The 27955-nt window shown below is 39.7% G+C and overlaps 1 protein-coding gene across 3 annotated transcripts; it reads left to right on the top strand.

Annotated features, from left to right (window-relative positions):
• The first annotated feature begins 16 nt into the window (after positions 1-16).
• CTH (cystathionine gamma-lyase) lies at positions 17-27918 on the top strand. 3 transcript variants are annotated; one of them, XM_023209547.1, is made up of 12 exons: positions 17-144; positions 588-692; positions 6887-6982; positions 9724-9833; positions 12414-12545; positions 17638-17695; positions 18166-18243; positions 20244-20396; positions 22236-22357; positions 23532-23584; positions 27049-27187; positions 27452-27918. In XM_023209547.1, the coding sequence occupies exons 1-12, from the start codon at positions 129-131 to the stop codon at positions 27476-27478; spliced, it is 1089 nt and encodes a 362-aa protein (XP_023065315.1). In that variant the 5' UTR covers positions 17-128; the 3' UTR covers positions 27479-27918. The 3 variants fall into 3 exon arrangements, with proteins under 3 accessions (XP_023065315.1, XP_023065325.1, XP_023065306.1); XM_023209557.1 differs by lacking the exon at positions 17-144 and adding an exon at positions 4904-4985 and having other exon boundaries at positions 329-765; XM_023209538.1 differs by lacking the exon at positions 17-144 and adding an exon at positions 4904-4985 and having other exon boundaries at positions 330-692.
• The last annotated feature ends 37 nt before the right edge of the window (positions 27919-27955 follow it).

The following is a 27955-nucleotide window of genomic DNA, read 5'->3' as shown; positions in this document are numbered from 1 at the left end:
AGAGGGGGTTATTTATGTGGTCTGTTTACAGTTACCACGTTTCAACACTAAGCCAGGTTTCTGCCACGTCTCGGGCGAACCTCCGGCCTGAGGTCACACAGACGTCCGGGTGGCTCTCAGGAGTCAGCATGGCAGCCTCCTCAGGTCTGGTACTCAGGAATTTCGCCCGCAGGGACCAACACCACTTGGACCCAGGGACTCCAGCTTCCCTCCACTTTCTCCACTGGGAGGGGCGGTCGCGGTGATGTTTCAGGCAACGCCTCTGCTGTCAGCCAATAAGGAGCGGGAGACGCGTCGGGCCTTCGCTTAATGGGCCGCGCGGGGTCCCGCCCCGCTGTGATCGTGAGATTTTGTCTGCCGGCCGGCTAATAAAATCCACCCCACAATCGCCATGTCTCGCTTTAGTGCGCTCGCTGTCGGCTCTTCCTGCGTGCTTTAGCTCCTTCTCGGCTGATCCTTCTGTCTCTCCCTACCCCGGACACCCGGCTTCCCGATTCTTTTCCTCTCTCCTTTTGCGGTTCAGCATGCAGGAAAAAGACGCCTCCTCACAAGGTTTCCTGCCTCACTTCCAACATTTCGCCACGCAGGCCATCCATGTGGGCCAGGAACCAGAGCAATGGACCTCCAGGGCTGTGGTGCCCCTCATCTCACTGTCCACCACGTTCAAGCAAGAGGCTCCCGGCCAGCACTCGGTGAGCTTAGTCTGTCTGGGGCTGTCCACAGTTGGGCGGGAAAACAAAGATGGCTTATGAATTTGAAAGGCATGTAAGTAATTTATCGTATTACTTATAAATTAGGAAGGCAACCGAAAGATGTTTCTACACTGTAATTCTTGCAGTATAGCTTTGTATCGGATGGTCCAGCAACCGTATTTCTTTTGATAAGTAGGAATGGAAGAAGCCGTTTGTCCAACTTGCCATATAGATTTGGCCTGAAATTCACGTGATTTTGACAAATTTGCAATTAAAAACCGAAGGTCCTAACTCTTTTGTGTTACTTTTAGCAGCATAAATTTTAAAGATGTAGTACGGAGTCAGCTTAAAAAATATTAAGGGTCTGATAACTTGACAAGAATTAAGATTGTTCCCAGTAGCTGTATTAATAGTTATTGAGTATCTACTGTGTGCCAAATACATTTTTTCTTAATAAAACAGCTGAGATTTAGGGAGTTAAGTAACTAGACTTAGACTAGTAAGTATTGGAGCTGGGATTGAAACTTCAGAAACTTGAGGTTGCTTTAGGAACCAACTCTTAGGCACTCAGCTACACTATGCTATCTCTAATAGTGCTACCAACAATTTAGCCTATTGCATCATTTAAGCATTGTGGCTTAGTGATTAAGAACACAAGTCATGACCGGGTGCAGTGGCTTACGCCTGTAATCCCAGCACCTTGGGAGGCTGAGGCGGGTGGATCACCTGAGGTCAGGAGTTTGAGACCAGCCTGGTCAACATGGTGAAACCCCATCTCTACTAAAAATAAATAAATTAGCTGGGCATGGTGGCTGGTAGCTGAAATCTCAGCTACTCAGGAAGCTGAGGCAGGAGAATCGCTTGAACCCGGGAGGCAGAGCTTGCAGTGAGCGAAGATCTCACCACTGTACTCCAGCCTGGGTGACAAGAGCGAAACTCCAACTCAAACAACAACAAAAAGAGAACACAAGTCTTATAGTCAAAAGCTAGTTTTGTATTCTGACACCACTTCTTCTGAGCCGCCGTACCTTGGGCAAGTTATTTAACCTATCAAAGCCTCTGATTGATCCTGTATAAATGCGGATAATAATGGTACCTACCACATAAGTTGTTGAGATGTATTTAAGGCTGTATGGTACATAATAATTACTCGATGGTAATTTGTTTTTTCATGATGGTCATATTTACACTATTTCCATTTGATCCTCACAACAACCAGGTCAGAGGGCGGGACAGGTATTATGTACTTTTTATAGAAAAGGAACTGACCCAGAGTCATACGTGAATGATCTGTAAAGCCTGTGAAAGAGCCCTCTTTGCTAATCACATAGCTTTTTTTCCCCTTTTGGTGGCATATTTGATGGGTCTTGGGAATTTAAAAGTTATGAGATTTGTAAGAATTAGTTAAAGTCTTTAAGTCCAAAGCCTTGATTATGCTTTGGAAACCACTTCAGTGTGTTATATAAGTTGAGGAATATCCTTATAGACAGTCCTTTGTTTTGTGAGATAGAGTTCTTTTTTTTTTTTTTTTTTTTTTTTTTTTTTTTTGAGACAGAGTCTCACTCTGTCACCCAGGCTGGAGTGCAATGGTGCAATCGTGGCTCATGCAACCTCCGCCTCCCGGGTTCAAGCGATTCTCTGGCCTCAGCCTCCCAAGTAGCTGGAATTACAGGCACCTGCCACTGTGCCCGACTCATTTTTGTATTTTTTTTTTTTTAGTAGAGACGGGGTTTCACCATGTTGGCCAGGCTGGTCTTGAACTCTGGATCTCGTAACCCACCCGCCCTGGCCTCCCAACGTGCTGGGATTACAGGTGTGAGCCACCGCGTCCAGCTCACAGCCTCTCTTTCAAACATGCAGTTCGTTTCTTGTGTAGGGTTTAATGAATGTGTAGCTGCCCAAGCTTTGGAACTCAGTGCAAAAGTTAACCATTCAGGTGTGATATTAATAATTAAATGTTTCCAGGAAGCCAGCAGGGATGGTTAAATCCACAAAAACTCTGCTTAGTATCTTTTTTTTTTTTTTTTTTGAGACAGAGCCTTGCTCTGTTGCCCAGGCTGGAGTGCAGTGGTGCCATCTTGGCTCACTGCATCCTCCGCCTCCTGGGTTCAAGCAATTCTCCTACCTCAGCTTCCCGAGTAACTAAGATTACAGCTACCCGCCACCATGCCCAGCTAATTTATTTATTTTTAGTAGAGACAGGGTTTCATCATCAGGCTGGTCTCGAACTCCTGACCTTAGGTGATCCACCTCCGAAAGTGCTGGGATTACAGGCATGAGCCACCGCGCCCGGCCCTTTTTAAAAATTAGTTAAGACCACTAAAGGGAATTTGAAGAGTTGAATGAGAAATGTAAGGTACTTTTCTGTGGCAGAAGCCACATGAAGCCAAGCATTTTTTTTTTTTTTAATCTGCTGGGTACAGCTGCAGGTCATGGTAAGAAGGGGATGGTGGGGAGTGGTAAGGATATCCTAGAGCCCTGTAAAATGTATCTGCTCAGGCTGGGCGCGGTGGTTCATGCCTGTAATCCTAGCACTTTGGGAGGCTGAGGCAGGCGGATCATGAGGTCAGGAGATCGAGACCATCCTCCCCAACGTGGTGAAACCCTATCTCTACTAAAAAAAATACAAAAATTAGCTGGGTGTGGTGGCATGCCTGTAGTCCCTACTCTGGAGGCTGAGGCAGGAGAATCGCTTGAACCCAGGAAGTGGAGTTTGCACCACTGCACTCCAGCCTGGAAACAGAGCAAGACTCCCACTCAAAAAAAAAAAAAAAAAAGTCTGCTCAACTTGTCATAAACAAGGGCACATAGCAACAAAACTTTTGAAAGTTATTATTATTAATACTGGGAGCTTCTGAATCAGAAACAAAGGTGAAAGAGTGTTGTGTTTTGTTATGTGTGATGTGAAGCTGAGGGAGAAAATTATAGGACTTCTAATTAATATTCAAATCCTTGGTTTGCAATCTGGTTTTGACACTCTCTAGGTACTACCACATTTGGCTTCACTTTCTCAGTCATCAGGATTAATAGAATGACTGGATGAATATAGCTAGCAGGGTGCCATAAATGTAAGAGCAGAATAACGCATTTTTTTTTTTTTGAGACAGACTGTCGGCCAGGCTGGAGTGCAGTGGCACAATCTCGGCTCAATGCAACTTCCACCTCCCGGGCTCAAGCAATTCTCTTGCCTCAGCCTCCCGAGTAGCTGGGATTACAGGAATGCACATTTTTAAAAAGTATTGTGTGGAGTTGTTTTGCCAGGAATTGCTCCCTATGTTTTGAGCCGCTTTTGTAGAGCCAAGATGTGAATGATTGCTGAGTATTTGTAGGATCTGATCATAACTTCCTGTTGTATGCTAAATAGAACTTGAATCAGCCTGACAGATGGCTCACACCTATCATCTCAGCACTTTGGGAGGCCAATGAGGGAGGATTGCTTGAGGTCAGAAGTTCAAGACCAGCCTGGGCAACATAGCTAGACTGCCTCTACAAAAAATAAAATTAAAATATTAGTTAGGCATGGCGATGTGCACCTATAGTCCTAGCTACTCAGGAGGCTGAGATGGGAGGATTGTTTAGCCCAGGAGTTTGAGGCTGCAGTGAGCTGTGATTGCCCCACTGTACACTAGCCTGGGCAATAGAGGGAGGTCCTATCCTTAAAACAAAAGAAACTTGTATCGCTTAATCACTTATTTCTTAGGAAATGAAACACAGGTTAGAATTAGGTTTATTCTGTTGGCTCATGCAAGTCCCTTTTCCTAATGTTTCCAGATTAATGAAAAAAGGTGAGTCTAATATAATAAAAATACTACTAATAAAAAACTGCCATTTATTTAGTGATTAGCATGTGCCAGGAAACATGTAGTGAATTTGTGCATTATCTCATTTTATTTTCACAACGATTTTATGAATTAGACATCTGTATTTCATTCCCATTTTACAGATACTGAGATTGACTTTTAGAAATGTGAAGTAACGTACCTAGTGTTGTGCACCTCATAAGTGGCAGATACAGAATTCACATAGAGTTTGTTTGACTTCAGGGCCTCTTGACTATAGCCACAGCACTCTTCTGCTTCTGTATTAAAACAAGACATATCATGACTAAAGAATAGAAACTCATATGGTAGGGTGGAACTGTAGTTGTCTATATTAGGACTCTGATAATAAACTTAAATCTCTTAGGATGAACTCAAACTTGTTTTCTTCAGGGTTTTGAATATAGCCGTTCTGGAAATCCCACTAGGAATTGCCTTGAAAAAGCAGTGGCAGCACTGGATGGGGCTAAGTACTGTAAGTAATTTCCATTTCACAGTCTAGAATCTATTTTTAAATGTATAGAGAAAACCATAGAGGCACAGAATGTGGAATGAAAAGAAACAGATTCGGTAGTTCAAAATTCCTGTTCTACTGACTTTGAATTCTTTGCCCAAGGTCCCTCAGTTGGTATAATATGCATATGTGTAATCATCAGGTAAAAATACATATGAATAGAGGACAAATGAAAAAAGGAAAAAATTCACATGAATACTACATTTATTAATACTACATTTATTATGTACTACTTGTGTGAAAACAATCTTCATCTGAAACTGTCAGTATAAATAAATAAATGGAAATTAAATTTAATAACACCACCAATTAGAACATAAACTCTTTTTTTGAGACAGGGTTTCTCACTCTGTTGCCCAGGCTGGAGTGCAGTGGCATGATCTCTGCTCACTGCAACCTCATTCAAGCGATTCTCCTGCCTCAGCCTCCTGAGTAGCTGGGATTACAGGTGTGCACCACCACACCCGGCTAATATTTTTGTGTTTTTTTTGGTTTTTTTTTTGAGACAGAGTCTTGCTCTTGTCGCCCAGGCTGGAGTGCAATCGTAGGATCTCGGCTCGCTGCAACCTCCGCCTCCTGGATTCAAGCGATTCTCCTCGTTCAGCCTCCCAAGTAGCTGGGATTACAGGTGCCTGCCACCACATCCAGCTAATCTTTTGTATTTTTAGTAGAGATGGGGTTTCGCCATGTTGACCAGGCTGGTCTGGATCTCCTGACCTCGTGATCCTCCCGCCTTGGACTCCCAAAGTGCTGGGATTACAGGAGTAGGCCACCACGCCCAGCCTTTTTTTTTGTATTTTTAGTAGAGATCGAGTTTTGCTATTTTGGCCAGGCTGATCTTGAACTGCTGGGCTCAAGTGATCTGCCCACCTTGGCCTCCCAGAGTGCTGGGATTACAGATGTGAGCCACCGCACTTGGCCTAAACTTTCTTAGCCTCTGGTTTATTCACCTAATAATTTGTGTTTAAGAATAGCACTAAAGTTTCTTTTCAGTGGTCAATAACTCCTGATAATGTGCTGTCAGAGATTAGAGATTAACTCCCTAAACTTTTTCTTTTTTTCATGAAGAGTCTTGTGTATTCATTATGATTACACTTATCAGACAAATCTCAGGTCTGATGCGAGTTTTGTTAAAATATTTACTGAATTGTATATTCGTGTAATGAATGTCTGAATCATATCTTTGCAGTATTCTTTATGTTTGAAATTTCTTTTTTCTTTTTTTTTGATATGGAGTCTCCCTCTGTCACCCAAGCTGGAGTACAGTGGTGCAATCTTGGCTCACTGCAACCTCCACCTCCTGGGTTCAAGTGATTCTCCTGTGTCAGTCTCCCTCGCAGCTGAGATTACAGCCATGTGCCACCATGCCTGGCTAATTTTCGTATTTTTAGCAGACACAGAGTTTCACCCTGTTGACCAGGCTGGTCACGAAATCCTGACCTCAAATGATCCACCTGTCTTGGCCTCCCAAAGTGCTGGGATTATAGGCATGAGCCACCATGTCCGCCCTGAAATTCCTTTAGTTTGCTATTTTTAAACTGTAATTTAACTGGCAATAGGTCTTTTATCTCAGATATTTGTAAAGAATTATTTTCTTGAAGTGTTTCAGAGAAATGTTATTACCAAGGCAAAATTGACTTAACACAAAAGTATCTGTCCACATTACGTATTTTTTATTTTAAAGATATCTTATTCTTGAAATAGAAAAGGAGATTTTGTAATGGTATTAATCAGGGGCCTCTAGCAACTCAGCAGTGATGGCTGCCCTATCTGCATTGAAGTAAGTCAGGTAAATACTTGGAGGTGTGTTTTAACCTGTAGACCTGACTTTTCAGCTTACTCTAACTTGATTTTTATTTTAGGTTTGGCCTTTGCTTCAGGTTTAGCAGCCGCTGTAACAATTACCCATCTTTTAAAAGCAGGAGACCAAATTATTTGTGTGGATGATGTATATGGAGGTAGGTGACCCCTCTCGTTTATGTTGTGTAAACTTGTATTTTACAGATAAGAAAGTGAGCCCTGAATTAATATTAACAATGTTGCCAGTATTTTTGGTTATTTATTTTATTTTACAGGTGTGACGGGCACCTCTATGCTCTCTCAGACTTGGCAAAAGAGGAGCATAAACACTTAGGGTCCGTGTTCTGGAACTGCTTATAAGAGAGATTATTTATTTGTTTTTTTGTTTATTTTAAGACAGGATCTTGCTCTGTCACCCAGGCTGGAGTGGAGTGCTGCAATCTCGGCTCACTGCAATCTCGGCTCACTGCAATCTCCACCTCCTGGGTTCAAATGGTTCTCGTGCCCCAGTCTCCTGAACAGCTGGGAACACAGGCATGTGCCATCACACCTGTCTAATTTTTGTATTTTTTTGTAGAGACGAGGTTTCGTCATGTTGGTCAAGCTGGTCTGGAACTCCTGAGCTCAAGTGATCCTCCCTCTCCAGCCTTCCAAAGTTTTGGAATTACAGGCATGAGCCGCCTCACCTGGCCAGAGATTATTTAATAAGAATAGTATTTAAGGCGCTAGAATGAATACATAGCAGTTGATCAACTTGCAGACATGTTCTGCTCTAGAGAAGATAAGGTTTAGAAAGACAGTATTCTCCTGTAACTTAATTTTTACCTGTAATAAAGGTGAACTACAACTCAGGTTACTCTGAAGAGCTCAACCTCACATATCCCCTTTTGCTTTTTATTTTTGTTTGGCACCATGGAAACTTTCGAAAATTTGCTGAGAGATATGGGCCTCTTTTCCCAAAAAACATTCTTAAGACTACACTCAGTCATTAGCATTTTAATTTTAGGGGGTCTCACGGATTGAACCCCTGAAGCCCATCTATGGCTCTATATTTGAGAACTTACATTCCAAAGAGATTAAATGTTAGCTATTTAAAGTGGTGAATGTGGAGAAGACAGGTTTGCCCTTGCCTTTAAGCCCACTGATTTTTGTGTTTAAAACAAAAGCAAGGAATTTTGTGAATATACATATACATATATTCCAGATGCTTCCAAATAATTAAAATGTGATTTCTAGAATATTATCATTTTATGTATTTCCTATCTGAACAAAAAGTTAAATCACTAAGTCCTTTAAAACAGCAGTCCCCAACCTTTTTGGCACCAGGGACCGGTTTTTTTTTTTTTGAGGTGGAGTCTTTCCATGTTGCCAGGCTAGAGTACAGTGGCACAATCTTGGCTCACTGCAACTTCTACCTCCTGGGTTCAAGTGATTCTTTTGCCTCAGCCTCCCGAGTAGCTGGGATTACAGGCATGTGCCACCATGCCTGGTTAACTTTGTATTTTTAGTAGAGCCAGGATTTCTCCATGGTGGTCAGGCTGGTCTCAAACTCCGGACCTTAGGTGATCCATCTGTCTCAGCCTGCCAAAGTGCTGGGATTACAGGTGTTAGTCACCCGTGCCCGGCCTCAGGGACCGGTTTTGTAGAACACAGTTTTTCCACGGACAGGAGGATGGTTTCAGGATGAAATTGTTCCACCTCAGATCATCAGGCGCTATTTAGATTCTCATAAGGAGCATGCAATCTAGATCCCTCGAAAGTTAGATTCTCATAAGGAGTACACAACCTAGATCCTTCACATAAGCAGTTCTCAGTAGGTTTCCTCCTGTGAGAATCTGATGCTGCCGCTGATCTGACAGGAGACTGAGCTCAGGAAGTTATAATGCTCACCCACTGCTCACCTCCTGCTGTGCAGCTGGATTCCTAACAGGCCACAAACCTGTACCTGTCTGTGGCCTGTGGGTTGGGGACCCCTGCTTTAAAAAGGAAAGGACTTACTCTTAGTAATCATTTTATCCCTCAGAAATTTGCACAATGTTTTGTATTTTATCTTAGTTTCTTATATTAACTTGTTGAGTTGAAATTATAGAAATCTTAAACCTTTAAATAGTTTTATAATGCATTATAAAAGTCTCATGGCAAACATAGGTGTAAAATCCTGAAAATTGTTGATTTTAAAGAACTTTTTACGTTATTTTTCTATTTTATATTACCTAGGGTCAGTCTACATACCATCACAAGTCTAGTTTCTCGTGAATGACAGAATATTCTTTTGTTGTTGTTGTTATTGAGTATCAATATCAATTTTTTCTTTAAGTTTTTATGTGTAAAAATCAAATCCAGGTGTATTTATAAAAGAAATTATTTTAAGTCAAATGATTTATCCTCTTTCACTGTAAAAATCTGGTAGTTTGATTTATATTGTCTCATTTTATCGATTAAAACTTTCAGAACTACATAACAAAAAGATGGAAAAAGTACAAAGAATAGTAACCAATTCTTTTCTATTACAAAGTATTTTGAAATTTATTTCAAACATTTCATTGACATTGCTTCATTTAGTTTATAGTTGAGAACTAGGTAGAAATTGTTTAAAAAGGTAGGATGTTTCAGGAAGCATGTCACTTAGTGGAGACTGGATGTTTTGAGAAACATTATTTGCTTCAGGCTACTTTTGGATCTCAAGTGCGTTTTATTTGACTCTTGAGCCTTTAAAGAACAAATCTTATTATTCTTTACTATTTCAGATAGACAAACTATTTGACCAAACTAGAAGTGCTTTTAGTTGCATTTTTCTTGGTGACTGAGAGTTCCATATATTTTGTGTTTATACATAGAAGGAATGAATGTTTCTTAATGCAATGTTCTTTCCATTTTTTCTGATTCTCTTCTGTCTCAGGTACAAACAGGTACTTCAGGCAGGTGGCATCTGAATTTGGATTAAAGATTTCTTTTGTTGATTGTTCCAAAATCAAATTACTAGAGGCAGCGATTACGCCAGAAACCAAGGTAAGTCCGCTCGTTTTCAGTTTTGCCTGTTTTTCCTTTGATGTTCTGTTTTCATCATTTCTGTTTACTAGAGGATATAATTTAATGTGAATAACAAATTTTATTATATGCCATTGGAAACATCAACAAAATTAAGATAGACTGTCATCTCCAGGGTATTATAGCATGATGGTGGTACATGGTTTCTGGAGTGGAATTCAAATTTTAATTCTGTATCTTAGTTGGTGTATTATCTTGGGCAAATTATTTAACCAAAGTCTCAGTTTCTTCATTTGCAAAATGGAGATAATTATACTGGTTTTATAGAAAGTGGAGTGTGAGAATCAAATGAGATAATGCATATGAAATGCTTAGTATAGTTCCTGGATACATGGTAATTGTTAAAAAAATTGCTATGCAGGAGCACCTATTCTTAACTGCATAGCCAAAATAGTATTGGTAACAGAAGTCATCACAGAGATTGGATTATAGAAAAAGAAGCCTGCCAAACCCCCGAACCCTAAGCACAGTGGCTTTGCTGGGTTGTAAGAGATGCTGCCCAGATACTAGTAGATGTAGAGAATGGGCCACAAGCAATCTTTAGCTTCCATCCTGGGAAGTTTGTATGCCACCGGAAGGTGTTTTGTGTCTGAGTGAATGGCATATGTGATATTCTTTCTTGCGACCTCATTTAAATTCTGTGTGGATAAAAGAAAGACCAGTGTCTTTTATAAGTCAGCTGTTTACAACTTTTTGCTAATGATTTAAAGGTTAGAATTGTACCAAAGATTATGTTGCAATGAATGCTAAAAAATGAATGTCTTTTCATGTACAAATAATTACTTTGCACATTAACATGGTTGAGCGTTTGGTAATTAAGGTTTGTTTTCAGAAGAACTTGTTTTTTATCTTGCTTGGGAGAAAAGACACATTAAAATAGCTGGTCTGAGTCTTTCTTTTTTTTTTTTGAGACGGAGTCTCGCCCCGTCACCCAGGCTGGAGTGCAATGGCGTGATCCCAGCTCACTGCAAGCTCCGCCTCCTGGTGTTCAAACGATTCTCCTGCCTCAGCCTACCGAGTAGCTGGTATTATAGGCACCCACCACCATGCTCAGCTAATTTTTGTATTTTTAGTAGAGACGGGGGTTTCACCATGTTGGCCAGGCTGGTCTCGAACTCCTGACCTTGTGATCCACCTGCCTCAGCCTCCCAAAGTGCTGCGATTACAGGCATGAGCCACCACGCCCGGCCCTGGTCTGAATCTTTCTAAGGGAGGAAAGCAAATTGTGAATATAGTAGGTCTTGTCAACAGAACTTTATATAGTGACTCTACCAACTTGGATTAATATATTTTCTTTCCTGAAATATCAGGTTTTTCACTTGAAGTAGAATGTCTAAGTCCATGTAAAACCTACTTTTTATTTATTTATTTTTTATTACTAGTAGGAATAATAAATTCTTATCAGAATAATTTTTATAGATTCTTTAAATAATTCAAATTTTTTGTAGAATATGTATTATTTTTAACCATCTTATCTTTTCCAGAGTAAAACTCTAAAGTCAGAAGAGTATTAAACCAGATCCCTTGTCCATTTAAATAATAGGTAATAAAAAAAGAATCAGCTGGGCACAGTGGCTCATGCCTGTAATACCAGGACTTTGGGAGGTTGAGGTAGGAGAATCGCTTGAGCCAGGAGTTTGAGACATATAGCGAGACTCTTTCTCCGCAAAAAAAAAAAAAATTGGCCGGACATGGCCACATGCCTGTAGTTCCAACTACTGGGGAGGCTGAGGTAGGAGGATCACTTGAGCTTGAGAGGTTGAAGCGGCAGTTAGCTGTGATCATGCCACTGCACTCTAGCCTGGGCAACAATGTGAGACCCTGCCCCTTAAAAAAAAAAAAAGGTAATTCAATACAATGACATTTTGTTCAACAAATAGAATTATTTTCTTCGGTCTTTTTGATAACTATCAAGTATCTACTATGTGTCTGAACTGTGGTAGGTTTTGAGATAAAAAGGTCATTGTTACTTTTTAAGTAGGCGGTAACCAGTTTTTCTGTTGTGGGTGTCACTTTTCTTCTTTAGTCTAAAGCCCGTGCTCTTCAAGTCTTAGATGCTTATTCTGTAGTTTCCAGGGTTTCTGGCATAAAGTTCATATTAAATATATTTTTGGCATCATAGGGATAATTCTCTTTCATTAAAATTCTAGGATGTATTCTTACACAATCTATGTTATTTATCTTTGAGAACAAAATTTCCAGACACCGAGCTATGTCTTTGGAATACACTCTCTTTTTTAAGAAAAATACAATAATTAACTTCAGTACTTTTCTGTTTACATGTACATTATCTCACTTGATCTTTACAAAAATTCTGTAAGATAGGTATTACCAACCCAATTATACAGATCAATAGGATACATTACATACCTATGACCTCAGAAATTTGTAGGTAAGGCTAGGATTCAGATTTGAACCTCCCAACATCATCATCCATGTGTTTCCATTATATAATGTAGCTTCCCAGATTGTTACAAATATGAGATGTATGTTTATAAAGTATATTTTTACAAACTATTGTTATTTGCTGAATTATTTTAGCTTGTTTGGATCGAAACCCCCACAAACCCCATCCTGAAGATGATTGACATTGAAGCCTGCGCACATATTGTCCATAAGCATGGAGACATTATTTTGGTCGTGGATAACACCTTTATGTCGCCGTATTTCCAGGTAAATGAAAATATTTTTTTTGGCACAATTAGTAGATCACATATATCTGTAATTAGGAAAGAAAAGATTTGCTTAAATTAAAATCATGATCAAATTCATGAAATCTAATCATCATTAATTATTTATTGGACAGAGAATTAAATTTGGACCTCTTCTACCATTAGTTAATATCTTTTCAAACATATGTTAATATCCTCTATGGTAATTTGTGTTTTTTATTTATTAAAACTTACCAGTTCTCTTAAGATGTGTAAAGTCTGAAGAAATGGCCTTATTATGTGATTGTATTGGCTAATTCCTTATACATAGTAAGGACTTGAATGTTTATGCATTGGTTACAAATCAGTCATATTTTTCAGTCACCTTCAATATTTATATATATATTATAAAAGAAAAGTGATGCTCAATGATTTCAATGTATGTTATACATATTATTTCTCTTCTAGTTTTTATTCCTTCAGCACTCCATATACTATGCCTAGATCTCTTTAACTTATTATTATTTTGAACTTTTACTTTATTTATTTTACATTATAGCTGTAAGTATTTATAGTGCTCTTGTGTTAGTCTCTTTGGGCTGCCATAACAAATTACCATAAACTGGGTGGCTTATAAACGGCAATTTATTTCTCACAGTTCCGAAGGCTGGGAAGTCCTCAATCAAAGTGCCAGCAGATTCAGTGACTGGTGAGGGCCCGCTTTCTGGTCCATAGACGGAGCCTTCTCACTGTGTCCTCACATGGTAGAAGAGACACGGCAGTTCTCTGGGGCCTCTTTTATCAGGGCATTGTATAAGTCCCTTCTCACACTGCTATAAAGAAATAACCTGAGACTGGGTAATTTATAAAGAAAAGAAACTTAATTGGCTCATGGTTCTGCAGACTGTACAGAAAGCATGATGCTGGCATCTGCTTGGCTTCTGGGGAGGGCTCAGAAAACTTACAATAATGGTGGAAGGCAAAGGGGGAGCAGGCACATCACATGACCAGAGTAGGAGCAAGAGAGAGAACGAGGGGGAAGGTGCTACACACTTTTAAACTACCAAATCTCACAAGAACTCACAATTGTGAGGACAGTCCCAAGGGGAGATGGTGCTAAACCATTCATGATATATCCACCCTCATATATCCCTCCAGGCTGCACTCCAACATTTGGGGATTACAATTCAACATGAGATTTGGTGGGGACACAGATCCAAATCATATCAGGCACAGATCACCCTAATCACGTCCCAAAGGCCCACCTCCTAATCACACTAGTGATTAGATTTCACCTTATGAATTTTGGAGTACACAGTGTTCAAGCCATAGCAGTTCTCTTTAATGATTTCTTTCCCTACCTAGCCCTCTGCATTTGTTTCCTCCCCAGACCACCCCTCCCATACATCCTCTATCCTTTCCTTTTTTCTCTGTCTTGTGTCTAGTTTCGTCCTCTTTTCTGTTTTGCTTTCTTTGGTAGATCACTTTGGGATCTCTTTATAATTAACTTGTTTCCTGCCTTTTCCCCACAGGTTCTCCCTCTCTTTCCTCTGAGTAACCCAACTCTTTCCTTTCTTTGTTAGGAGTTACCTTCTTCCTGCTCTGTTCTTCCTGCCTGTGCCTTGTCATCCTTAGTACACTTCCTGTAGTTCATCTTTATTTTGCAGAGTTCCTGAAACTCAGCTCATTTTCTCTGGCTCTTCAGTTGGGCAGATGTTTACAGGTTTTATTGTTTACATTTTCCCCCTCTTCTGTTCTGGGTCCCTGAAGTTGATCTAGGTTGCTGCTTCCGTGTGACTGGCCGACTCCCTGGGCAGTTTCTATAAACCTGCTCTTCACCTTCCTCCATTTTATTTGAAGGCATTGTCATGGTTTATTTTCCTTTCCTGAAGCACACTTCCTGCCTACATTGCATTCAGACAGCTTCATGGGCCATCTGCCTTTGGCTCATAATGTATCCTTGATTGCTGATTTTATCAGGTAAAGCAATCTGTTTCCAAGTGAAAAATCTGGCATTGTCTATTTGGCATCGTCTATTTGTCCCAGGTGATTTTCAGTGTAATATTCCTTATTACAACTCCTTAGCCCATATGCCGCTTACATTAGGCCAGTTAATACAGCATAGGATAGCTTTAGCTGAGTCACAGTGAGTCCTGTATATTCCCCAAAAGATTGCATACATTTTGTAGCCTGGCCCTGCCCAGGTTACTCATCAAACCTGGCCCTCCTTCTCCTATTACCGTCACTAACATAGGTCTAATTTTTCTATCTTTTTGAAGCCACATCACATTCCTCATGCCAATGATTGGAATTTGCTTCATTTCAATTTGGATTTATTCCAGTTGAATTACTCAGAATCACATCATCCCTAAGTAGGCACATGTGTTGTTTCCATAAAGCAAATCTTCCTGAAAAAAATCCTCTCATTGTCTTACCTTCATGAAAATGGAATATATTCTCTTTCTTCCCAGTCTTTTGTCCTCTGGATCTTCTGTAAGTCTCATGAAAGGCAGAATAGACCTACCAGCATGAAGTTTCAGATTAGCACCTCTGGAGTCAGGCAGTCTGGGTGTGAGTCCTGGCTCTACCAGCTTTTTAATCTGAGGGATCTATCTCATTTTTCTTAGTACCCTTTCCTCACCTGTATGATGAGAGCCATAAAGATACTGATTTTATTGAGTTAGGTAAAGTATTTCGTACAGTGCTTCACTGGGTTATATTAAGTATGTAGCATGATTCTCAGAAGATAATGAGATCAGCAGGTGTTAGTGATTTGGTTTTTATTTTTCCTTCTCTTTTGGCTGTAGAGTTTACAAATGTTAGCACTAGAAAAGACCTTAGGCCTCATCTACTTTGACTCCATCCCTTTAGAGATGTGCAAACACATATGCAGAGAGTGCTTTGGGCAATACTTTACCTAAAGCATCCTATTTTTGAAATACCCTAAGTGAAAAGTCCCCATAGCCACCTATACTAATATCTTCCAAAGACTAAACAGCTCTAGTGAGGATGGAATAAACACATACGGTTCCATGTTTAGGAAAATGTAAAGGGAAAGATGATAATGTATTTTTGTTTTGTTTTTTTGTTTGTTTGTTTGTTTTGAAATGGAGTGTTGCTGTGTTGCCCATGCTGGAGTGCAGTGGTGCCATCTCAGCTCACTGCAACCTCTGCCTCCCCGGTTCAAGCAATTCTCCTGTCTCAGCCTCCCAAGTAGCTGGGATTACAGGTGTCCACCACCACCCCCGGCTAATTTTTGAATTTTTAGTAGAGACAGGGTTTCACCATGTTGGCCAGGCTGGTCTCGAACTCCTGACCTCAAGTGATCCACCCACTGAGGCCTCCCAAAGTGCTGGGATTACAGGCATGAACCACCACGCCCAGCCTGACAATGTATTGTTAAGTGGAAAGTCTACACCTTTCACTCTCATTGTAAACAAATACATTTTAAGACTACAGGATTAACCTAGAGGACATTATGTTAAGTGAAATAAGCCAGGCACGGACAGACATATATGGCATGATCTCATTCATGCGTGGAACGTAAAACATGTTGATCTCATAGAAGTAGTGAATAGAACAGTGGTGACCAGAGTCTAGGGAGGGGAGGGTGGAGGTGAGCAGGACAGAGGATGGTCAATGGGTACAAAGTTACAATTAGAAGGAGGAATAAGTGTTGGTGTTCTACTGTACAAAAGGATGACCAGAGTTAACAATAAGATACTGTATATATCAAAATAGGAGAGAGAATTTTAAATGTTTCTACTACAAAGAAATGATAAATACTTGAGATGATGGACATGCTAATTATCCTGCTTTTGATCATTACACAATTACACATGTATTGAACATCACATTATACTCCATGACTTAAAGGATTGATTTACAGGAAAATTAGGTGAAAGAAAACACTTTAAAAAATTCCTTCTCTTTTTTGTTTTTCTTAATTCCCCCAATTTCAGACAAATTTATTTATTTATTTATTTATTTAAGACAGAATCTTGCTCTGTCGCAGAGCAGGCTGAAGTGCAGTGGTGTCATCTCAGCTCACTGCAACCTCCGCCTCCTGGTCTTGCCTCAGCCTCCTGAGTAGCTGGGATTACATGCATGTACCACCATGCTCAGCTAATTTTTTTTGTATTTTTAGTAGAGACAGTGTTTCACCATGTTGGCCAGGCTGGGCTTGAACTCATGGCCTCAAGTGATCCACCTACCTCAGCCTCCCAAAGTTCTGGGATTACAGGTGTGAGCCCCCGCCCCAGCAAATTTCTTTCTTTGTTGTTTTTAAGAGAAAGTCTTGCTCTGTCACTCAGGCTGAAGTGCACTGGCTTGATCATGGTCCGCCGCAGCCGGAAAATCCTGGTCTCAAGCGATCCTTCTGCCTCAGTCCCTAAATTGCTGGGATTACAGGTGTGAGCCATTCCCCAACTCCCAGCCATCTAGATTTCTTATAATACCTAATACAATGTACCTGCTTTATTAGTAGTTGTTAACACTACATTGTTTAGGAACTAATGACAAGAAAAAAGTCTGTGCATGTTTAATGCAGACACAGCCATTCTTTTTTTTAACCATTCATTTTTTTTTTCCATTTTTTTTTATCCATAGTTGGTTGAATCCATTAAGAATCAAGGTCAGACAAACCCCAAATGTGAATAATCACGGCATACGTCATGAGGTTTTAATGAATACAAATCTCAGCAGATGAGTTTATACTTACTCTAATAAAAATTGCTGAATGTTCATGTCAACTATTTTACATGTTTAATGAGTCATAAAATACCAGTGTCTCTACTGTAGGTAATAAATTTAGAGTCCTGTCAGCAACTGCTATAAAAAACAGGTTCAAGAGACCAGTTGACCTGGGCTTATTTTCTATTTCCAAGAAACTTTTGCCTTCAGATTAAAGACTGGATTCAATACTTTACATTTTTCTTTGGTGGGAGGGAGGCAAAGGAGAAATAATATCAGAGATCCTGGAAAATTTTAAGATGCACATATTTTTGCAAAGTTAGTATTGATTACAATAAGAATGAAATTTACAATTGCAGATAGGCAGATAATGAAGCATATTTTCAAATGGTTTCTCTAAGTAAAAAACTTGTTTCTTTCAGCGCCCTTTGGCTCTGGGAGCTGATATTTGTATGTGTTCTGCAACAAAATACATGAATGGTAAGATACGTACAGTGTACACTTTGAATGTTCTTTTCCATGGATAGGTGAAAATAGCATAGGGCTTGACTTCTGATCCCTTTTCTTTGATTATTTTGTAGATTTTTTTCTGTGACTCATGTAGGAAGTAAAAAAAAAATCCTTTGATTAAATAAATGTAGGATTTCGTTTATAGTACACAAAACTATGCTCATGATTTATGAGAAGAGGATTAAAGTTGACCGTAAAAAGTTATGCTTTTATCTTGCTGACACCTTAAAGAAACATTTTGTTCTTATATAATTTTATTTTATTGTTTTAGACATAGCTTTTGCTGCTGTCCAATTGAATAACGTTTCTTTAAACTTATTTTATAGAGCTTCTTCCCTGAGAGTTTTTTTAAGTGAAAATCACATTTTGGAAGTTATAAAATAAAGAGTAAATATAAATTTTTTCTAACTGAAACTTTTTTGTTTGTTTCTTGTTTTTAGGCCACAGTGATGTTGTAATGGGCCTGGTGTCTGTTAATTGTGAAAGACTTCATAATAGACTTCGTTTCTTGCAAAATTGTAAGTATTAAAAAGTCCAGATTCCCTATGATTCTCTCAGTGATTACATTTGATATTTGTATTTCCACTAAGTGTTGTGAAGTGATGGCACTCTAATAATTTATGAAGAAATGAAAAATAGAGGAGAAAAATTCTGATTTTATTATTTATTTGTTTATTTTTTTGAGATGGAGTATCACTGTGTCACCCAGGCTGGAGCACAGTCGCGTGATCTCGGCTCATGACCACTCTGCCTCCTGGATTCAAGCCATTCTCCTGCCTCAGCCTCCTGAGTAGCTGGGATTACAGGTGTCCACCACCATGCCCAGCTAATTTTTTATATTTTTAGTAGAGACAGGGTTTCACCATGTTGGCCAGGCTGGTCTCAAACTCCTGACCTCAGGTGATCCACCTGTCTTGGCCTCCCAAAGTGCTGGGATTACAGGCGTGAGCCACTGTGCCCAGCCAAAAAAGTTTTTTCTGATTTTAGAGGAAAGTGTTATAAAAATAGTTATAGTAGGCTGGGCACGGTGGCTCATGCCTGTAACCCCAGCACACTGGGAGGCTGAGGCAGGTGGACCACTTGAGCTCAGGAGTTTGAGACCAGTCTGAGCAGCATGGCGAAACCCTGTCTCTACTACAAAAAAAATTAGCCAGGTGCAGTGGCACATGCCTGTGGTCTCAGATACTTGGTGACTGAGACAGGAGAATTGCCTGAGCCTGGGAGGTGAAGGTTGCAGTGAGCTGACATCGTGCCACTGCAATCCGGCCTAGGCAACAGAGTGAGATACTGTTAAAAACAAACAAACAAACAAACAAAAAATGGTTATAGCATAGCAAGGCTTTATGACATAATAAATGAGTTTTTTTATTTTCATGTCCATCTTAATTATAATCATAATTTGATAAAGCCCTAGTGAATTTTTAGTTTCAAGACTTAATGGGTTTTTTTTTCTTTTTTAAAATTACATTTGAAATGAGGGCTTTCATATACTATACCTTTTATATCAGGAATGATGGTTAATTTTAAATAGCACTTATAGTATCAACTTAAATTTTTCAACAGATGTCTAAACACCATTTCCTATTTACATTGCTTAGTTTATCTCCAGTACAGTTAAGGATTAAACCATTGTGATTTGACAGGTAAGATATAAACATAATTAGGAATAAAAATGTCCTCCAGGAGGGAAACTGAAACTTATTGCTTGGTAAGTATCCTTTGGTTTATAAAAAGTAGAAATGAAGTATATATCCTGGAGGTATGTGAAATCATTCGCTGCTTTGCACAAAGGCTAAATAGAATATTAGTAGAATATTCAGTAATAATAGGACTTGAACTGCTGTTTTTCTCTGTATGTTAAAATAATTTTTCAAAGAAATACAAGGTTAGGCTATGCACAATTTATGATTTTATTAAAATCATAAAAAGGACTATTTTCATATTTGAGAAGTTTATATCATTGTGCTTTTACTTCGTTTTCAGCATATTTGCTTCTCCTTATTTTATTTTATTTTATTTATTTATTTTTTGAGACGGAGTCTCGCTCTGTCACCCAGGCTGGAGTGCAGTGGCCGGATCTCAGCTCACTGCAAGCTCTGCCTCCCGGGTTTATGCCATTCTCCTGCCTCAGCCTCCCGAGTAGCTGGGACTACAGACACCCGCCACCTCGCCCGGCTAGTTTTTTGTATTTTTTAGTAGAGACGGGGTTTCACCATGTTAGCCAGGATGGTCTCGATCTCCTGACCTCGTGATCCACCCGTCTCGGCCTCCCAAAGTGCTGGGATTACAGGCTTGAGCCACCGCGCCCGGCCTTCTCCTCATTTTAAAGTAAATTTCTCTAAGCATATTCTATGCTTTGTTCTCGTGCTTCTGATTTGATATATTATTTTCCTCCTAGAACTCAAACATTGAGCTTTACACCTAGCTTCTGAGAGTCACTATAATGAAAAAGAGAAGCCAGATAATTTCTTGGCCATACCCTGCCTTCAAACTAATCCAGGATGTTTTCTTTTTGCAGCTCTTGGAGCAGTTCCATCTCCTCTTGATTGTTACCTCTGCAATCGAGGTCTGAAGACTCTACATGTCCGAATGGAAAAGCATTTCAAAAATGGAATGGCAGTTGCCCAGTTCTTGGAATCTAATCCTGGGGTAGAAAAGGTTATTTATCCTGGTATGTTAGTTTGATTTCTAAGCAGATACGCTTATACTAGGATTTCAGCAGTTATCCTGAGCATCGTGTTTATGTAACATTTATTTCTAAGTTAAGTGCTTTCACGTATTGTTTATGTTCATTTATTATTGAGCACTGCCATGTGTCAGGCTCTGTGGTGGGTCTGGTGGAAAGAAGATAGACATGGTCTCTACCCTTGTATTGCCTCTAGTCTAGTGGATGCTTGGATATTAGAAAATTAGTTTTATGCATTAGATGTTCCTGTGGTGGTCTGTGATTTGAAGGCTTGTGTGTATCTATTCAAAGATGTTAACTTTGGACTTTTCAGTTGATTTGCTTATAATCTTGTCAGTCTGCCATTCAGCATTAACTCCTCTCACTTTAATCTGACAGAGGTTTGTTCCAGCTGAGACTTGATATTAGGTGTCAAAACTCCCCTGAAGTTCTCTCTCTCTTTTTTTTTTTTTTTTTGGAGATGGAGTTTCACTCTTGCCCAGGCTGGAGTGTAATGGTGTAATTTTGGCTCACTGCAACTTCTGCCTCCCGGGTTCAAGTGATTCTCTTGCCTCAGCCTCCCAAGTAGCTGGGATTACAGGTGCCCACCACCATGCCTGGCTATTTTTTGTATTTTTAGTAGAGACAAGGTTTCACCATGTTGGCCAGGCTGTTCTCGAACTCCTGACCTCAGGTGATCTGCCCACCTTGGCCTCCCAAAGTGCTGGGATTATAGGTGTGAGCCACTGTGCCCAGCCCCCTAAGGTTCCCTTCTGTATTTGTATTCCTTCACCTCTTCCAGCATCCAGAAATGCTTCTGTGGAGTTAGCTGAATTTATTTTTACCAGTCTTTTAAGCTGTGGTAGTCCTAAGTAGTTCTTTTATTTTTAGATCCTTTTGAAGGATTTAGCGTCTAGAATATATAGGAAGATTAAGACTGGTCCCTCTACACAAGGAATTTAGAGAAACCAAAGCAAAATACATGTGAAACTAAATGCCTTAAATGTACTTTAGGTAAAGAGAGCTGTTGATTGATATATATTCTGTGCCATGAAGAATGGGCAGCATTGGTTAAAAGGGCATAGACAAGGTATTGGAGATTTATTCAAGAAATGTTTATGCTAGCTATGAGCCAGGCTTTGCACTAGGAACTGGGATCCAATTAGTAATGAAAGAAACAGATTTGCCCTCATGGAGCAACTCTGGTGGCTAAGACAGATACTAAATGAGAAATTACAGGATATAATTAACAAGGGAAGTCCAGGTTGAAGGGACAGCATGGGCAAAGGTCCTGAGATGAAAGGGAGTGCAGTGGTACTGGTGTAAAGAAAGCTGAAGAGGGTAGAAAAGATGAGGCAACATAAAGCTGGAGGGATAGGGGCCCGGGCAAGTAGCCAGATGTGAGCATGGCATAATCCTCATCTTAGGCTTATTTGCAGTTTACTTAAGCAGACAGTGAAAAATTCTCCCCCCACCAAAAAAAAAAAAAAAACAAGCCGGGCGCGGTGGCTCAAGCCTGTAATCCCAGCACTTTGGGAGGCCGAGACGGGCAGATCACGAGGTCAGGAGATCGAGACCATCCTGGCTAACACGGTGAAACCCCATCTCTACTAAAAACTACAAAAAACTAGCCGGGCGAGGTGGCAGCGCCTGTAGTCCCAGCTACCCGGGAGGCTGAGGCAGGAGAATGGCATGAACCCGGGAGGCGGAGCTTGCGGTGAGCTGAGATCCGGCCACAGCACTCCAGCCTGGGTGACAGAGTGAGACTCCGTCTCAAAAAAAAAAAAAAAAAAAATTACGTGTTTGACTCTAAAATAAGACTTTTCTGATACCTTATGATTACAGGGCTGCCCTCTCATCCACAGCATGAGTTGGCGAAGCGTCAGTGTACAGGTTGTACAGGGATGATCTCCTTTTATATTAAGGGCACTCTTCAGCATGCTGAAATTTTCCTCAAGAACCTAAAGGTAAACTTAGAAAATAGGTTTAAAATTGTAAGAGGTAAGGCCTCCTTACAGCAGTTCACTATCTCTCACTTCCACTCAAGTCAGAAAATGTTTTTGTATCTGCAGGTTACACTCATAAACCTCTTTATCATGAAATGCATTGGGTTGAAAATGACTTAAACAACAGTGTCACAGTAGCAGACATCTAAATATGTTCATCTACTTAACTCTCTACATACTACAATCAATTTGAGAGACACAATGCTTTTATTTAAAAGTGAACCCCTTTTTTCAGATGAAATAGGTAAAACCTTGAAGTAGTGTGCAGTTAGTGCACTGCACAAGGGTTGTTCTAAAAATCCATCCTATGAATGGCTTTCCAAACCCTTTGCCTCCTAGGCTGCATCTGACTAGAGGAGGCCTTTGTCTAATTTTCAAAAACCCAGGAGGAGGCTCTCAGGGGCCATGAGCAAGAGACCTGTCCAACTCCATACACTGGGCTTAACCTTGAGCTCATGCAGTTTGAATACTACAGAATAGATTAATAGAAAGCTACCAGATTAGTCAAAGTGTTCCTGGTGTCACCTTAATTTCATACAGTTACCAAAGTAACTTTTAAAACATTTGTAAAGTTTTATGACACCATCACACTCAAAATAAAAAGTGTTTTTTGTTTGTTTTTTTTCCTGTTCCAGTAGGGAGTTAAAGGATGTATTTCATAAGTGATATGTATTAACAAGGAAGTATGTATAACTTGGGAGGCATTTAGAGATTTTTTTATTTATGTGGTAACCACAGAGCAAAGTCTCGAATGCAACAATTTTTTCTTTCTTTTTTTTGAGGCACAGTTTCACTTTGTTCCCCAGGCTGGAGTTCAGTGGCATGATCTCGGCTCACTGCAACCTCCACCTCCTGGATTCAAGTGATACTCCTGCCTCAGCCTCCCAAGTAGCTGGGATTACAGGTGCATGCCACCTCGCCCAGCTAATTTTTGTATTTTTAGTAGAGACGGGGTTTCACTATTTTGGCCAGGCTGGTCTTGAACTCCTGACCTTTGGTGATCCGCCTGCCTTGGCCTCCCAAAGTGCTGGGATTACAGGCATGAACCACTGTGCCTGGCCTAAAAACATTCATTTTTAGATTTTAGTATTTTTAGTTTACTAGAAAGTCTAAATTCATGTTTTCTTTGCTGTAGCTATTTACTCTGGCTGAGAGTTTGGGAGGATTCGAAAGTCTTGCTGAGCTTCCGTAAGTATAGTTCTGTTTTTCTCAGTACTTTAAATTTGATGTCAGCTTTAATGATTGGGAAAGAAATGTGACAAGGTCAGGGATAATTCAAGATATTTAACAATAAGAATAGCATGACATTAATCAGAATGGACTCTTACCCTGTCAAGATGGAGACCCTGATAAAATCTCATGGCGGGCTACTTGTTAGTGAGCGGGGTGTCCTCCCAAATGTTGCTTCCTTCCCTGCTCTGTCAAAAAGAGATTCCAGCAGTAATTGTATTCTAGGATCTCTGACCTCTGACCTCTAACCTAGGGCCACATGTTCTACCCTACTCAGCCTTAGAGGGGACTGGAGACTTTGTACTAGAAAAGCTTTTTTCAAGGCTCTTTGGGAAACAGAGAATTTGTCTCTGATGAAACTCCTCCATGCCCTTGATTATTGGAGAAGAGTCCTACTAGATACTGTCAAATCTTTTGTTTTCTGTTCTCTATGGGATAAACCTTTAATATTTTTATGTTGTGTACAAGATAAATCCAAACCCTAACTTGGTACCAGGCCCTTCAGTATCTAACCCAATCAATTCATCTAACTTTATCAAAGCATCAGAGGATATTGGTACAAGAAGCAGCCTAAGATCATACAGTACAACAGCTTATTTTATAGGCAAGGAAACAAAGATCCAGAAGGTTGAGCTGATTGATTCAAGTGTCACACAGGAACATATTAGCAACTTCACTCTTGGGTTTGCATCAGAAACAGTGAGGGGAGGTAAAAGGTGCCTGGATCTGGATTTGAGATCTTCCACCAATTAGTTAACCTTTAAACTTCCATTTTTTAACCCATAAAATGAGATTAATAATTAATGATTTTTGGCCTGGTGCAATGTATTATGCCTGCAATTACAATACTTTGGGAGGCTGAGGTGGGTGGATCACTTGAGGTCAGGAGTTCAAGACCAGCCTGGCCAACATGGTGAAACCTTATCTCTACTGAAAAAAAAAAAAGGAAAAAAATTATCTGGGCGTGGTGGTGCACGCCTATAATCCCAGTTACTTGGGTGGCTGAGGTATGAGAATCGCTTGAACCCAAGTGATGGAGGTTGTAGCAAGCCGAGGTTGCAGCAAGCTGAGATTACACCACTGCACGCCAGCCTGGGTGACACAGTGAGACTCTGTCTCAAAAAAACCAAAACAACAACAAAAAATTAATGATTATCCATTTATTGATTACCTGTCCCACCAAGCATTCCTGATATATATATTACCTTTATTATATGCTACTATGGCCATATGTTGTAACTATTGCAGGGTTAAGTCAACATCATAACCTAACTATTTTTAACTATACTAAATATATACGGTGTATTTCTGTGTCTTCATTTTCATAAACATTTGTGGAATAACTTGTTATGCAAGCATTGTGTGGAGAAATGTCAGGGCCCACCAAAGTTTAGGCCTATTTTCTGTCTTTGTCTAGGAGTTTACAGTTAGACAGAAAGTCAGACAGTCTCACAAAGTTAAAAAAAAAAAAAGATGTCCAAATAATGACTTGAAATAATTCATGTAACACAGCTTTTTGTTAGTCTTTCCAGAAAATGCCTGCTAGTAAGTTTGGATGCACAAGAGGGCACACTCAGCATGTGAAATGGGTTTGTTTTTCATAGTAATGAAATGTGTATTACCTTGAGACTCTCTTGTCTTAAATCTCTCCTAATTTGCGTAGGGATTTTTGTTTAAAATTGCTTGGCCCCCAGACACCCTGGTTTAGGCTATAACCGCGATGCCAGAGGATGGGTGGATTTAGGTCAGGGCTTGTCTGTTCTATGACCCTTCATTCTGTGTCTCCCAACTCTGCTGCTACTAGTACAGCATTGCAATATGGGAGGGAGGAAGTGAAGATAATGTGTATTAGCTTAGTCTCCCAGCCTCACAACACATATAACTCTGTGACCTTAGAAAAGTTACTCATCCTCCCTAAATCTCAATTTCCTTGATTTTAAAATGTGGGCAACACTCTACGTAGCTTTTAGGTTTTTTGTGAGAACATGGGAAAAAAACTCCCTAAGCTAATGCCTTGGTTCATACTAAGTACCAAATAAATGTTAGCACCTACTATGAACTATTATCTTTCATTAGGCATCTCTACTACATTCCAAGTGCTTCAAAGTGCTTTATTATTAATGCCTGTGACAAACTTTGAAGACAGGTGTTATATCCAATTTTTATTCATTAAAAAAATGAATTAATGCACGCAAACCACCTAGTAGAGTATCTGCCTCATAGTAAGCACACAGTAGGTGCATCTGTTATTATTTCAAATAAGGAAATAGGCACTGAGGATGAGTAACTTTGATAAGGCCACATAGCCAGTACGTGGAGGGGCTAAGATTCATATCCAAGTTTGTTGGTCTCTGAGACCTGAGTTCTTATTTCTACATGTACACATTCTTTTAAGGAATTATGAGTCTCACAGGGCAGAACATTTTTAAGATGGATGTTTGTGTCTAAACACTTTAGTAGCATGATAAAGGAAGATATCCATCACTCAGACCACAACTGAGATTTTTTTTTCCCCCATGGCTCTCATGTAAGAGAGGGGAAAGCAGCTTAGGTATTGATTTTGCTGGTGGCATGCAGGGAAAGGAAGAGTATTGATTGTAACATACATATTGGGGCTAAGTGAGACGCTAAGCCTCTCCTCCATTATTCTTCACAGAAATTTCTCCTTCCCTGAAACTTTGGCAGTCTTTTTGTCTATACTTGTTTGGCATTGTTTATATAGACTATTTTGTTTTGTGAATTGTCATAGTTTTTAGCTCCTGCTTTGTTCTTTAGGGTAAAGAAAACATCTCATTCTTCTTGGTTTCCCAATTTTTACTGCAGTGCTTGACATATGGGTGCTTTTCCTTTACATCCGTTGATGATGGTAATGAGCTGCTAGATAGTTTGAAAAATCCTTCCAGGCCTCTATGCCAGGAGTTATATTGTAGAATCCTGAATGCTTAGTGATTGCTACTAGTGATTCTTGGTGGTCTTTCTCCGATGTGCCTCAGAAGGTCCAGCTCTGGATTGATCCAGAGGAAACTAATTATGACAGGCTTTTGGTCCAAGAGATCTCTTGTAAGAAGCAGTCCAGTAGGTTGGTCACAGAGTACACGATTTCTGGCCAAAGCCTCATGTAGGCAGGTATTTGAAATCTACACCCTGGGGAGGCTATGCCTTACCCTACTGCAAGTATTTGGATTGAGCATATCTTACCAAAGGTATAAAAAAGATTAAAAAAATCTTGCTTTTCACTTAAAATCATAGCTAGAAGAGATAAGTTTCATAATTTTCTCTTTTTTTGCCTGTGAATTATAGGGGTATGCAAAATTTGATATTTGGAGCAGAAAAATTTTGAGGGTAATTGCAGTTTATGAGACAGAAACATGCCTCCACTGACACCATATAGTGATCAAAAATTTGCTCATGTCTTCTTTCAGGGCAATCATGACTCATGCATCAGTTCCTAAGAATGACAGAGATGTCCTTGGAATTAGTGACACACTGATTCGACTCTCTGTGGGCTTAGAGGATGAGAAAGACCTACTGGAAGATCTAGATCAAGCTTTGAAGGCAGCAGTAAGTCTTATTATTGTGTGTGTGTGTGTGTGTGTCTGATTTATCTTGGGCATGGGGGTCACTATATTTACAAAGAGTGGTCTCATTGTGAACTCTAAAGCTTTTCTGTTCCTATAATAGACCAGGTGTATAAATAAAGGTACAGGGAGCTCAGTCAAAGTGCGTATTTAAAGGATGGTAGTATTCAGTAAAAGGACTTCTTGAGGAGTTGAAGCTATGGCCTATATGTTTAATAACATATTTTCTTGTGCGCTGTTATTATAGCACCCTCCAAGTGGAAGTCACAACTAGTATTCCAGAGCTGCTATTAGAAGCTGCTTCCTGTGAAGATCAAACCTTCTGAGTAATTAAACGGACCAACAATGAGCCTTTGCAAAATTTTCAAGTGGAAATTTTAAGGCACCTCATTATCTTTCATAACTGTAATCTTCTTAGGGATCATCTCTGTTAAAAAGTCTTCTGTATGTCATATTATAATTACAGGTCAATTCTGTTAATATCTTTTTGTTAATTTTGCTCTATGTTTGCCTCTGAAGGAGGTGAGATTTGTGCTGCTTTGGGGGATCATGTTCTTTTTTCATGTCTAAGATTTATTTTGATCATGTTTACAATATAATGGTCATTCATTTTTATGTTTTGTGAAGAATTTAAATTTAAACGAATGTTCTTAAATCGTGTGATTTTTTTTGCGTATCATTGAAAAGAACATTAAAAGCAATGGTTTACACTTAGTTACCATAAGCCAAAAATCAAATACTTGAAAAGTTT

Source organism: Piliocolobus tephrosceles, chromosome 1 (assembly GCF_002776525.5).
Source record: "Piliocolobus tephrosceles isolate RC106 chromosome 1, ASM277652v3, whole genome shotgun sequence".
Classification (NCBI taxonomy): domain Eukaryota; kingdom Metazoa; phylum Chordata; class Mammalia; order Primates; family Cercopithecidae; genus Piliocolobus; species Piliocolobus tephrosceles.
This window is presented reverse-complemented; position numbering and strand designations above follow the sequence as displayed.